The following is a 14,107-nucleotide window of genomic DNA, read 5'->3' as shown; positions in this document are numbered from 1 at the left end:
TGACTGAGATAATGAAACCTTTGATTTTTGATGGTTCAATGTACATAAACTTTGTCTACCGCACAAATTATTAAAAATATTGTATAAAATTACCTTCAGGCTGTGTGTATAAGGTGTATATGAAACATAAATTCATTTAATTTCTGTACACAAACTTTGCTTGAGCCACAATTTTTTTTTAAAAATATAGTATAAAATTACCTGCAGGCTGTGTGTATAAGGTGTATATAATACATAAATGCTTTCTGTGTGTATATTGGGGTCCCATTCCCAAGATATTTCATTATGACATGCAAATATTCCAAAATACGGAATATTTTGTTATCCAAAATACCCCTGGTCCCAAGCATTTTGGATATGGGAGACTCAAACTGTAGTAATAATGTGTACAATGGTATGATATGGTTTCTCTGTCGATCTAGATCCAAACAATCAAAATTGAAAACCTTTTCAGCTTTAATGAGGTATATAGTACATATCCAGTTTTGACCCACAACCTCCATATCTTTCTACACTTATTATTATGAAAGAATGTTGCCCTTTTTGGGGGCAGTGACCTGTCTTGGTGTGAGTTATTTTTAATTACAAAAGTTTTTACTTTGTGCTGGTATATGAACAACTTGTTTCTTTCTTCACATTTGTTTATTTTTTTTTAATTATTATTATTGAACACTTTAGGGCCATTTAATCACACCTTGATTTCTGAAGTTTACATATATCATGTACCGTTATGTATTCCACAGACCTGATTGGATTTGAAGGTAGAACTACTACTGTATTTGCAAAAGTTGAATATTTGCAGAATGGGGTGGAGTTAACTTGGATGTACTGCACAGTCCAAACTCCAGTTTACTCTGCCTATTTGTAAAGCCTTGAAACAAATACAACTCTGCTGCTAACATGGAGGGACAAAAGACACTTCTAGAGCTTCAAAATTACATTGGTGGGAAATTTGTTTCTAGTAAAGCCTACATTAATTCATATGATCCTTCTACAGGTGAAATCTACTGCAGAGTGCCAGACAGTAGCAATGAAGAGGTGAGAAGGGGGGTGTATTGTGATCATTTCCTTTGCATATTATAATTGTCTAAAATGCTAAATGATGTGTATTCATTATATTGCATTTTTAATTGCAAGAAAAAGCAATATGGCATCTTCCACTAATATTTTGAAATCAGTAGATAACACATAATCTGTTGATCTGTCTTTTACTGACTATCTGTTTGATAGCTTAAAATTAGTGCCTGTAAGCATTTATGATTTGTTGGTGATCATTCATCCTCATGGAATAATTTGCATATTGCATTTTAGCTGCATTGGTACTCCAGTACAATTAAAGGCATCTTGTACTTCATATCCAATGTGCTTCATAAATGAGTACTTCTGCTTGCAGACTTTAATTGATCTGCAAAGCATTATAAAGTTGTGACACCTGAAGAGCCTTGTAGTGAATTGCAAGGCTGATATAAATACTAGGCTGTGGTTTACTTTAGCTAAGTTGATCAACCACAGCAAGGCCCCTGTCTTAAATCATAAAAACCTGATTGCAGATCGGATTGCATCCGGTAGAATTAAAAATCAGGTTGGTCTATTGCCCGCAAGTTATGCGGTCATCAGACGACTATTGCATAGTAAGGGATGTAGTTAGGAAGCCGACGGTGGAAATGCCGTCTGCCGGCTTCCCGACACTGAAATCCCGGCATGGGACTAATGATAGGTGTCTAAGTACTGATGCCTATCATTAGCCCCACGCCGAAATCCCGACACCCGGTATACCGATCGCAGGTAAGCCAGGCGTCGGGAGCGGATAGCTGCGGGGGGGAGAGGGTTAGGTTTAGGGTCTCCCGGGAGGACTTGGGGTTAGGCACCCCGCTGGGAGGGCAAGGGAAAGGGGGGGTTAGGGTCAGGCACCCCGCCCCGGGAGGGTTAGGGTGCAGGGAGGGGGGGGGTTAGGTTTAGGCACCCCTAAGGGAGGGTTTGGGTAGTTACCTTAGTTGGGATCTTCATCTGCCGGCCTTCCGGCATCGGGATTTGATGCGGCGGTCATAGATACTGATTCCCATAGTAAGATGTATCATATGCAGCCAATTCCCATTGCATTCTGATCATATCGGATCATTTCAATCCAAGCGAATCTTACAATCTGGCCCCCACTTGTGGCAAAATTGCGTTCAGATACTTTAGGATTACAATTAACCAAAATGATTGGATTATGATGAGAACAATTGCATTTTTCCGTTTTTACTCTGAATGCTAGACTACTGCTGTAAAATAACACCACAGTATGACTTTCACATACATTAAAGATCTATATCATACAGATATATTTTACATTATTAAAGTAGGATGCTGAAATTGTAATCCATAACACATGGTTTTATACATTATAGTGAATTGCGTCAGCTTGGTCTTAGATTAAAAAAAGTAATTTACAAATAGCCTTCCTTTTTGTTTTTTATGCGTTTTCTTTCCCAGAGTCAGTATCTTTAATTCCTGTCCTGTTGCTAAAAATTTACAATATAAAACACACAGCATCCTCCTTACTCCAGTCTCTGCTTCAGCTCCTCCCTTATGAAATCATATGTTAACAATCGTATCACATGGCACGCAAATAGACAACTAGGTGTATCAATGTTGTTTTTGCATGAAGTGTCTCTTACTGTTCAGTTAACCAAAAAGAAACCCAATTACCTGGTAACAAATTATGAGGCCCATACATCTGCGAATGACTGCTGCAATTACTTGATACCCTGACTCCTGTGTTGAAACATGTTGGAATTCCCTGATTTGCCAAAAAATTATCAGGATCAACGAGTCAGGATTTTTAACATGCAGATTTTCCCAGATTTCCCAACATGTCGCTGATCATTGATGCCTGCGGATCGGAGTCGGTGGATTGAGGAATTGCAATGCTTATGAATGGTGTGCATTATTTTTATGGGGTAACATTAAAAAAATGTTGAGCCAAAATAAAAAGGCATCTTTTAACATCTCTAAATACTGTATATGATCCCATACTATGACAAAATGATCTTTTAATTTCTATATGGCAATATTATTTGAAGCTGGGTGGTCTATGAACAACCTCCCCATATGTACTGGTCTATCTAGGACAGTTACTATAACTTTGGAATAATTATTTCCTTCAGACTTCTGTTGATTGTGGATATATACAGCCATGGCCAAAAGTTTTTTGAGAATAACACAAGTATTGGTTTTCACAAAGTTTGCTGCGTCAGTGTTTTTTTTACTATGGTATACTGAAGTAAAATTACAAGCATTTTATAAGTGTCAAAGGCTTTTGTTGACCATTACATTTATTTTCTTTTTCAAGACCTCTTCAATTCACCCTGGCATGCTGTTAATCTTCTGGGACACATACTGACTGATGGCTGCCCATTCTTGCCTAAGCAATGCTTGGAGTTTGTCAGAATTTGTGGGTTTTTGTTTGTCCACCTGCCTCTTGAGGATTGACCACAAGTTCTCAATGGAATTAAGGTCTCTGGAGTTTCCTGGCCATGGACCCAAAATTTTGATGTTTTGTTCCCCGAGCCACTTCGTTATCACTTTGCCTTATGGCAAGGTGCTCCATAATACTGGCATTGTTCATCACCAAACTGTTCTTGGATGGTTGGGAGAAGTTGCTCTTCTTTATTTATGGCTGTGTTCTTAGGCAAAATTGTGAGTGAGCCCACTCCCTTGGCTGAGGAACAACCCCACACATGAATAGTCTCAGGATGCTTTACTATTGACATGACACAGGACTGATGGTAGCGCTCACCTTTCCTTCTCAGGGCAAGCATTTTTCCAGATGCCCCAAACAATCTGAAAGGGGATTCATCAGAGAAAATAACTTTACCCCAGTCCTCAGCAGTCCAATCCCTGTACCTTTTGCAGAATATCAGTCTGTCCCTGATGTTTTCCTTGGAGAAAAGTGACTTCTTTGCTGCCCTTCTTGACACCAGGCCATCCTCCAAAAGTCTTCGCCTCTTTGTGCATGAAGATGCACTCACACCTGCCTGCTGCCATTCCTGAGCAAGCTCTGCACTGGTGGTGCCCCGATCCCGCAGCTGAATCAGCTGTAGGAGACTGTCCTGGCGCTTGCTGGACATTCTTGGGCGCCCTGAAGCCTTCTTTACAACTATTGAACCTCCCTCCTTGAAGTTCTTGATGATCCGATAAATGGCTGATTTAGGTGCAATCTCACTAGCAGCAATATCCTGGCCTATGAAGCCCTTTTTGTGCAAAGCAATTATGACTGCATGTATTTCCTTGCAGGTAACCATGCTTAACAGAGGAAGAACAATGATTCAAGCTCCACCCTCCTTTTAAAGCTTCCAGTCTGTTGCTCTAACTCAATCAGCATGACAGAGTGATCTCCAGCCTTGTCCTCGTCAACACTCTCACCTGTGTTAACGAGAGAATTACTGACATGTCAGCTGGTCTTTTTGCGGCGGGCTGAAATCCAGTGGAAATGTTGTTTTTGGGATTAACTTCATTGTCATGGCTATGAGGGACTTTGCAATTAATTGCAATTCATCTGATCCCTCTTCATGACATACTGGAGTATATGCAAATTGCCATCATAAAAACTGAAGCAGCAGACTTTGTGAAAACCAATACTTGTGTCATTCTCAGAACTTTTGGCCATGGCTATATATAAATATTAGGATTTTAAAGTTTGTTACCAAAACGGAACCAGCAAGTACAATGGTCAGAATGACCTTTTATGTAAAATATTTTCCATTGTGATAAGTTCTTGAAACTTTTGTCTAATATTTCTGTTTGTTACTTTACATTAAGCAATTTGCATTTTAGGCCAGTGGTCATGTATAAAAGTACAGTAAGTCTATAACTATCTATGCCTAATAACGTGCAGCAAATGAAAATTATGTTTTTCTCAAGGTCAATGATGCTGTCAGTTCTGCCAAAATTGCGTTTCCCATCTGGTCCTCCTGGAGCCCCCAGGATAGATCTGCAGTCATGAACAAGTTGGCTGACCTTATTGAGAGCCACATGGAGGAGTTTGCACAAGCAGAATCTAAAGATCAAGGTGACCTTGAGAACGTCCCTCATTCTAGTTTGAATAACATTGCATGTCTGCAGAATTCAATAATGCCTGTCTGTAGCAATCTACAGTTATGAGCAGGCTCCTCTTTCAAAATAGGGATGGACATCGACCATAGATGTTTATCAAATATCAATGACAGGTTTTTTGTTTTCTTTTTTCCAATCGAACGTTGCTTTGCCTCTCCTGTAAACTGTCCCTTAGCTCTACCAGTTCTGATTTGTCCACCTCGTTACATGTCTGCACTTGTGCCTCATAGACTGAAAACCATTGATGATTTGAACCATTGCTGTGTCCTATCAATGGAGAACAATTTGATGTTCATCCTTATTTCAAAATCACAGTTTGGTAACTATTTCTGGAACCCTGTATTATTCTTCAATTGTGCTCGACCACCTAAAGCAAGGTTTAATATTTAACTTTTAATCTTTATTTTCCTTTTATGCTTACAGTATATTCAAGGCCATACCCCACTAGGATTGTATGACAGCAGACCTCCCAACCATCCCAATTTTGGTAGGACAGTCATGCTTTTCAGGCACTGAACCGCTATCCCACCTGTGGGCCGCAGTGTCCCAGGGGGGGAAGTCACCCTCTAACAGGTGAATGGATGCCGTGCTCATGCACCGAGACATCCATACACTAGGGAGCGGGTCTGGGGTCAGCTCGGAAAGTGCTGGGCATGCTCCCAGCGTGACAAAAAGCAAGAGTGTGATGCATGGCCATGCCCCTGTACCATGGGGCTGCATCCCTTTTGCTAGGAATATTATAGCAATGGTCCCAGCACTCACTTAGTAAATATTGGCAGTTACATTCAAAGATATTGAGATTCTTTGTCCCAACAATAGACATTGTACTGTAGGTGTTTAACAACTTAATATACAGGGATGCTTTGAAAATATGTAAAGCAAGTAAAATGTGATGTAAGCACTTAACGCTGTGCATCCAACTCAGAATCTATCGCTAATTGTTTTTAGGATGCAATTAAAAAAAACATGTACTGCTGTTCTGAGTTATAAACTGAATCTGCTCTGACATCACTCTTCGCACTCAGTCATCACCTCTTAGACCAGAGGTTCCGAAACTCGGTCCTCAAGGCACCCTAATGGTCCAGGTTTTAACGATAACCATGCTTGTGCACAGGTGACTTAATTAGTACAGTATATCAGTATTTTGATTTAACCATCTGTGCTCAACCATTTATATTATTAAAACATGGACTGTTAGGGTGCCTTGACGACAGAGTTTGGGAACCTCTGTCTTAGACTATTTTCTTTTTGAAACCAACAAAAGTTATTTTATAATCGTCCAGCGCTTGTTGGTCATTGCTCACCCCTATAAACCGAAATAGTATAGTAGAAGGGTATTTATATACATTTGTTCAAGGCAACAGACCTGGACAGATACACAGGTATATACAGTTTATTACTATTGGAGTACTGCATTTGAACAGAGAAAAAACCTTAGGCTACTTTTACAGATTCTAGCACTACAGTACAGAGCATGTTGAACATCGTTGTAATCAATCATAGGTATGTTCTCATGAATTAAATGGTTTTATTTTTCCTGAGCCTTAATCATCTCTAAAAGGTGCATAGAAGGATCTGATAACGGAGCTAGTGGATTACAACTGTAACAAGATTCCTTCTGCTCTGTGAGCAAGAGCCGTCTCATTAATTCAGAAGGAGGAACAGGCTGAATAGTTGGATACTTTAGGAATGTGTGGCTTACTGAAAGTGTGCTCATCTCCCCCAATGTACAGTGGAACACAGAAAGGTACCATTAGCATTCGGTACATAGGTTTTGTTTTCTTGCAGGTGTCTTTATGCAATGCACTCTGTCGGCAAGCACTTAAAGGTGAGAACAGCTATAGGATCTGAAGCATCGTTGTGATAATAACTAGCACTTATCTGCAACTAACTACTGGTGGGGACCAGGGAAGAAGGTGACAAAATAATGTCACATTAAGGTAGTGGGGTTAAGCACACCGCACTACAGAAAACAATGGAGTCAGGGGATGATCTCCCTCATTCTAACAACTAGAAATTAGGGACCCTTCATTTGAAACAGGGGAGTCCTCTCTTTCAATCTGTGTGTCCCTTTAATAGATATTATCTGGTGATCAGTGTGATGACCAGATAATAATTACCTACACTACATAAATACTAGTACAGCAAGGTATATGGAGAGGGTACTATATGTCACACATCCTGGCACCTAAAAATTCAGGAGCACACTTGCTTGAAAGAGGGGAGTTTCCTGTTTTAATAATTTGCCCAAAACATTGAGAATTGCAGAGATTAAGAGGGATTCTGATGCTGAGGTTCCTCCCATCCTGGCTTCAATAATCTAATTTCCTAATTTGGGGGTCTATTTACTTAGCCTTGGATGGAGATAAAGTGGGTGGATCTAAAGTACCAACCAATTTTCAAACAGCCTATGACATGGCTGGAGCTGATTGACTGGTACTTTATCTCCAATCACTTTATCTCCACCCAAGGAGATTAGTAAATAGACCGCTTGATTCTCTAGGTTGTCTGGTTTTTAAAATGGTGTGCCTTGTTGTGAAACCATGCTACCCTTACACGTTTTGGGCCTGATGTTTAGTTTCATAGAAATCTGACGCATTGCATGCACGCAAAAGTTGTAGGCGTATTGTAGCGCACCCACCCCTATCTGCTTGGTTTTGGATCTAGTCATCATCATCAGTCCTCACTTGCATCAGCAAATACTTTGTGAAAAAAATACATCTTATGCTTGTAAACAGGTGTTTTTATGCTTAATTCCAACTCTGCATAACACTCTGCCGTATCTACATAACCTCACTGAGTCATGCCTACATGAGAATGCGTTGTTACAGCCGAGTCCTCACTAGTAAGTGTAGATGCACTTGAAATGCTCAACAGTCTGCATCCCCTGTACATGCATATATTCAGCTCTGCAGCATGCGCAGTACAAAAACTTGTAAGATATGCTATGCAAACAGGTGTACATTCAATTTATAGGATTCAGTTTTTATTCTTCAGGGTCCATAGGGATCCACAGGGATGCCATGGGGATATTATGATTGGAGATATCCAGGCACCAAACAGTTAAAGCTTCAGCTCCCAGCAGGGCCGGTTCTATGGTTACGCATGGTACGCGGCCGCGTAAGGCGCCACATAGTGAAGGGCGCCGCGACCATGCAGATTTCAGAGGCTTACAGCGGTGCAGACTGTGTCTCTGACACAGCTGCACCGCGCGTGTAGCGCTGACCGGACTGAGTTCGGTCAGCGCTACACAGTGCCAAACACACAGCCGCCGGTGCCGGCAGCTGTGTGTTTGTTTCAGCAGCTGATGAGTCTGTCAGACTCTCATCGGCTGCTGATGCTACTCCCACTGCGGGAGCCATCTTCCGGCTCCCGCAGTGGGTAATGGGAGAGACTTCATGACGTCATGAAGTCTCTCCCATAATGCAAAGCGGCCCTGGAGAATGGTCAGGAGTAGCTGATAGCGGCGGCGGGAGCAGGAGCGATGGGGGTTCAGGTAAGTGTTTTTTTTTCTTTTTATTACGTGTGTCTCTACTGGGGGGGGGGCTGCAAGGGGTGATTACTACTGGGGGCACTTGAAGGGAGGATTACTACTGGGGGTACTTGAAGGGAGGATTACTACTGGGGGTACTTGAAGGGGGGATTACTACTGGGGGTACTTGAAGGGGGGATTACTACTGGGGGCACTAGAAGGGAGGATTACTACTGGGGGCACTAGAAGGGAGGATTACTACTGGGGGCACTTGAAGGGGGGATTACTAATGGGGGCACTTGAAGGGATTACTACTGGGGGCACTAGAAGGGAGGATTACTACTGGGGGCACTTGAAGGGAGGATTACTACTGGGGGCACTAGAATAGGGGATTACTACTGGGGGTACTTGAAAGGGGGGGCACAACAATGGGGGGACTACTACAAGGGGGGACTACTAGGGGCACTACAAGAGGGGGGATTACTATTAGGGGCACTACAAGGGGGGACCACTACTTGGGCACTGCATGGGGGGACTACTACTGGGGGCACTATATAAGCTTACTAATGGGGGCACAAGGGGCACTGCACAGGGGGGACCACTACTGCAGGCACTGCAAAAAACCTACTCGCTTACCAAAGAATTTGGGCTAGGGCCGGCCCTGGCTCCCAGGATGCCTCAGGTCCTCCTCCATATGTACTCCGCCCATAGCCATAGGCCTTCAGTTTTTCTTTTGGTACGGCAGGCTCAAGACGCGCCTTTGTAACGGGACTGCTCAGGCAGTCCTAAGCTTTTATTTTATGTTTTATATTATTTCTATGTTTTTTGGGTTGGCAGTACTAAGTGTCTGAATTAAAACGCATATACTATGACTCCATCTACCTCCGCCGGGCAGCAACACCAGTAACTGGGCTGGTGATTTCGGCGGGCCGTGGCTGAGCTTGCTAGCAGCAGTGTTGCAACCTGGACTGCAACCGGACAAATGGAGATGTCAGGTAAGGCGATTCTTTGCTTACTGGGAATCGAGCACGGCAGTCCTTGCTTCTGGTGTCAGAGACGCACCAGAAGTCGCTGCTGTCAGGGAGGGCCCGGGATTGTCTGCGTCCTCACTACACCACTGGGGCCTTATCATCTGAAGCCGGGGATCGGTAGCAGACTCTTCTGCTGCCAAGAAGCCAGCGTCCTCGGCTGGTTAACGCAGCTTAGGGGAGGTAGGCGCTCCCCCGACCCAGATACAGTCCCTACAAAGATTATCGCGCGTCTGGGTTGCTCCGCCTACCCTCCACGTGTTTGAGACGCTCGTGGTCCGCTATCAGTGTGCCTTGGTCTCAGGAGGGTTTGGGACAGTCTCCGTGTATACCTCTTGACTGTTTGCTAGCTGCTGTTGACACTGTCTTTTAGTTCTGTCTGTCAATTATAGCTATCACAATTTTTTCTCTCCATCTTTTGGGGTGGAGGTTTTTCCTCAGTACTTCGCATTCATTTGAGATTTTGTGAAGGCTGTCACATAACATTGCATTTATTACCTTTATGAACATGTCTACAGATAAAGGGAAACAGGAGGAGGAGCCCCCTGTGCTGGTTTCATGTAACTTATGTATGGCATGTGTCCTCTCAGGATGTATAGGATGGTTTGTGTGTTGTCTGTTATAAAGAGCCACCTCACCAGTCCAGTTTACCTGTCTCTGGACAAGAGCCTTCTTGGGTATCCTCTTTGTCCCAGGTAATGAAGCAGTTTATGGATTGTATGACTGCTCCTACAATGCCTACTTGGATGGGGGTATCCACAGCATGCTATGATTGCACCTTTTATGCATCCTTCCTGGAAAGAGGTTTATGGCCAGTCAAGTCAGAGTATGGCACCATCTAATGTTGATAGCAGACCGGTAGTGACTAAGGCGCCTAAGCGCAAGTTATCTTTTTATCAGTCTGCTCAACATATGTATTCAGACGCATCATCAGAGGAATCCGATGATGCCCCAGGTTCTTCTCCAGGGACTAGCTCAGGGGAGGAGGACCATGCGTCCAAAGTGGATGTTCCTTCTTTGGTGAGGGCGGTTAAATCAATCATAGATATTCAGGATGATGAACCAGCTAATAGTAAGTAGGCGCCAATGTTTAATCACCAACGGAAGGTGGTCAAGACGGAGTTTCCTGTATCTGAACAGCTCACTGAGCTTATGGATGAGGCGTGGGGTAACCCGGATAAACGTTTTTATGTGAATAAAAGAATATAATCTTTGTGCCCTTTCCCAGCTTCTGTATCTACTAAGCGGGAGGTACCTCCTGCTGTGTATGCTCATGTAACACATTTAATCAGGAATGGTATATTGCCTATTCCGTCAACATCATCTCTGTAGGATTCCACAGATAAGAAAATTGAAGCATGTCTTAAGGCAATATTTTCATCATCTGGAGCTGTTACTTGTCCAGCTCTGGCTGGAGCCTGGATAGCCAAAACTGTTGAAGAATGAATGGTGGCACTGGGAGACACTCTACCAGAGAACAGAGGATGTATTTCTCTAACATACGGGAAGCGGCTTCCTATATGGGAGGAGCTGCAGTAGATACTAGAATTTTAGCTTCTAAAGCTGGGGTGTCCAACCTTTCACCTTCCCTGGGCCACATTAGAAGATGAAAACTTGGTTTGGGCCGCACATAAAATAAAATAACAGTAACGTAGTAGTAGTCCCCCCCTTGTAGTGCCCCCAGTAGTAGTAGTCCCCCCCCTTGTAGTGCCCCCATAGTAATCCACCCCCCTGGTAGTGCCCCCAGTAGTAATCCCCCCCTGGTAGTGCCACCATAGAAATCCCCCCCTGGTAGTGCCCCCATAGTAATCCCCCCCTGGTAGTGCCCCCATAGTAATCCCCCCCTTGGTAGTGCCCCCATAGTAATCCCCCACTTGGTAGTGCCCCCATAGTAATCCCCCCCTTGGTAGTGCCCCCATAGTAATCCCCCCCTTGGTAGTGCCCCCATAGTAATCCCCCCCCTTGGTAGTGCCCCCATAGTAAACCCCCCCTTGGTAGTGCCCCCATAGTAAACCCCCCCTTGTAGTGCCCCCATAGTAATCCCCCCCCTTGGTAGTTCCCCCATAGTAATCCCCCCCTTGGTAGTTCCCCCATAGTAATTCCCCCCCTTGGTAGTGCCCCCATAGTAACCCCCCCCTTGGTAGTGCCCCCATAGTAATCGCCCCCCTTGGTAGTGCCCCCACAGTAACCCCCCCTTGGTAGTGCCCCCATAGCAATCCCCCCCTTGGTAGTGCCCCCATAGTAGTGCCCCCATAGTAATCCCCCCCCCTAGTAGAGAGAGACTTAATAAAAAAAATAAAAAAAAAAACCACTTACCTGAAACTCCCGCTCCTGGTCCCGACGCTTCCACCGGCTCCTCTGGCCGCTTTGCATTATGGGAGAGACGTCGTCATGACGACGGCTCTCCCATTACCCACTGCGGGAGCCGGAAGATGGCTCCCGCAGTGGGAGCAGCGGCAGCCGCTGAGAGTCTGACAGACTCTCAGCGGCTGCTGATTACAGCAAACACAAAGCTGCCAGCTCCGGCGGCTGTGTGTTTGTGCTGTGTAGCACTGACCGGACTCCGTCCGGTCAGCGCTACACACGCGGTGCAGTCTGTGTCACAGTGACACAGACTGCACCGGCCCGCATGACGCTGCGGCCCGGGGGGCACATGGCACCGCCACTGGTGATTACGGTGGCGGCACAGTGAATGAAGGAGAGCGTGGGGGCGTGGTCTGGGGGCGCCGGGACTACAGTGAGCAATCCCGGAACAGCGGGACATATCGTGAATGTCCCGCTGAATCCGGGACACTTGAGAGGTATGCGGGCCGCATTACGAGCCGACCTGGGCCGTATGCGGCCCGCGGGTTGGACAAGCCTGTTCTAAAGCATCAGCAGCTTCAATAGTGGCATGCAGGGCCCGTTGGTTAAGATCCTCGAAAGCTAATACAGGATCAAAGAAGGCGCTTTTGGAGCAGAGTTTGATAAAATCATAGCTACTCTGATGGTTTCAGAATCAGCAGGTCTGCCATCTACGGTGACTATAAAGTCTAGGCAGGTTTCTTTTCGGTCCTTCCATCCTCAGGGATGAGCAAAGGAGCAGTCTTCCTCAAGGTCGACTAGTATTCGCAAAACAACAAGGCAACAAACCAAGAGGTCTGGCCCTGCAATATGTCCAGCTTCTAAACCAGACAACAAGCCTTCAGCCTGATGGGGCGGGCCTCCTCCTGGGGGATCCCAGGGTGGGAGGCTGATTTCTTCAGTTTGCGGATTATTGGCATCAAACAACAACAGGTGTCTGGGTCCGAGAAGTGATCTCTCAGGGGTATGTCCTCACTTTCAGGAGTTCTTTTGCACAGATCCTCCATCAGATGCGGTCAAGGCCTTGGCCTTTCAAGAAGCCATTCACTCCCTGCTGCAGGTGAGGGTAATAGTCCCAGTTCCTGTGTTGCAACAGGGAAGGGGTTATTATTCCAATCTATTTCTGGTTCAGAAACGGAATAGGGCTTATCGCCCTACAGATGGGTCCACATACATCTAGCCTCCTGGTGCGTTAAACAGCCCTTCTAGTTGCGCCATGATGTGGTGTGACTTAGGAGCGCCAAATGTCTTTTTGTGCATCTCTTTACCTTCAAATGCGTCTTATTCACACAATGATGTGAATAGTTAGCACAACCAACTTCTGATGATTAAAATGATATGCAGAATGCCTACAGTATGTTCTGTGTGCGTCTGCGGGTGTATCTGCATGCTATATACTATGCTGCAGTGTTACAGCCGCTGACACTGTAACATAGCATTTCGCATGCAGATACACCTGCACTCGCTCAGAGAACATAGGCATGCTGCATATCATGTATAGAAATTATAGGGCGCTCTTCTAATAAAGGACGAATGGAGGCTGGCAGTTCTCCCAGGAGTCTGCCAACACCCATAACCTAGAGATAGTATATAGTGAACAAATGATAGCGCCAAAACGCCTGTATTGGACCCATGAGAGACACAAAAAAGTGTAGAGAAAATAACAATGTATTATAATATCACAAGGATTATTCCAATAAACAGATCAATTTGCTTATCATAAAATTCCATATAAAATACATTCTGCATGCAGAAAAAAAAATCCAAATAACACACACAAAATATATAAAGAAACCATCAGCTAATATAAAGTGGTGGTTAATTTGGATAAGCTTATGGATAAAAATCTAGCTTCCAAAGTCACAAAGTGGCATGTGCATAAAACATTGTATCCTTGTACTAAGCAAACACAGTATCCATTCACGATGATTCTTAGAGTACTCGACCAGGACTCCAAAGGTCTAAATTATTCAGTGACTAATAATAAATAATATTAGCAGCTCACGTTATAGTTTCACAGATTCAACTATTATTGTTGCCGTAATATGTGAGCAGCTGAAAATATAATGCTGCATATCATATTAGTCAGCAGAAGCTGCTTGTGCTATCTAGACGCATTGTTGTGCGAATTAGACACATGTGAAGGTAAAAAGACGCTCGGCGCTAC

The 14,107-nt window shown here is 44.3% G+C and overlaps 1 protein-coding gene across 1 annotated transcript in view; it reads left to right on the top strand.

Moving 5' to 3' along the window:
- Window positions 1-900: 900 nt before the first annotated feature.
- The window catches only part of ALDH8A1 (aldehyde dehydrogenase 8 family member A1), a 56,816-nt gene continuing 43,609 nt past the window's right edge, over window positions 901-14,107 (top strand). Inside the window, exons 1-2 of the mRNA XM_088451612.1 lie at window positions 901-1,038; window positions 4,906-5,053. Coding sequence (XP_088307738.1) covers window positions 901-1,038; window positions 4,906-5,053 — 286 coding nt within the window. The remainder of the gene's footprint in view (window positions 1,039-4,905; window positions 5,054-14,107) is intronic.

Source organism: Taudactylus pleione, unplaced genomic scaffold, assembly GCF_031769625.1.
Source record: "Taudactylus pleione unplaced genomic scaffold, aTauple2 ptg000006l, whole genome shotgun sequence".
Lineage (NCBI taxonomy): Eukaryota > Metazoa > Chordata > Amphibia > Anura > Myobatrachidae > Taudactylus > Taudactylus pleione.
The sequence above is the reverse complement of the archived record's forward strand: the minus strand, read 5'-3'. Positions and strand labels throughout refer to the sequence as shown.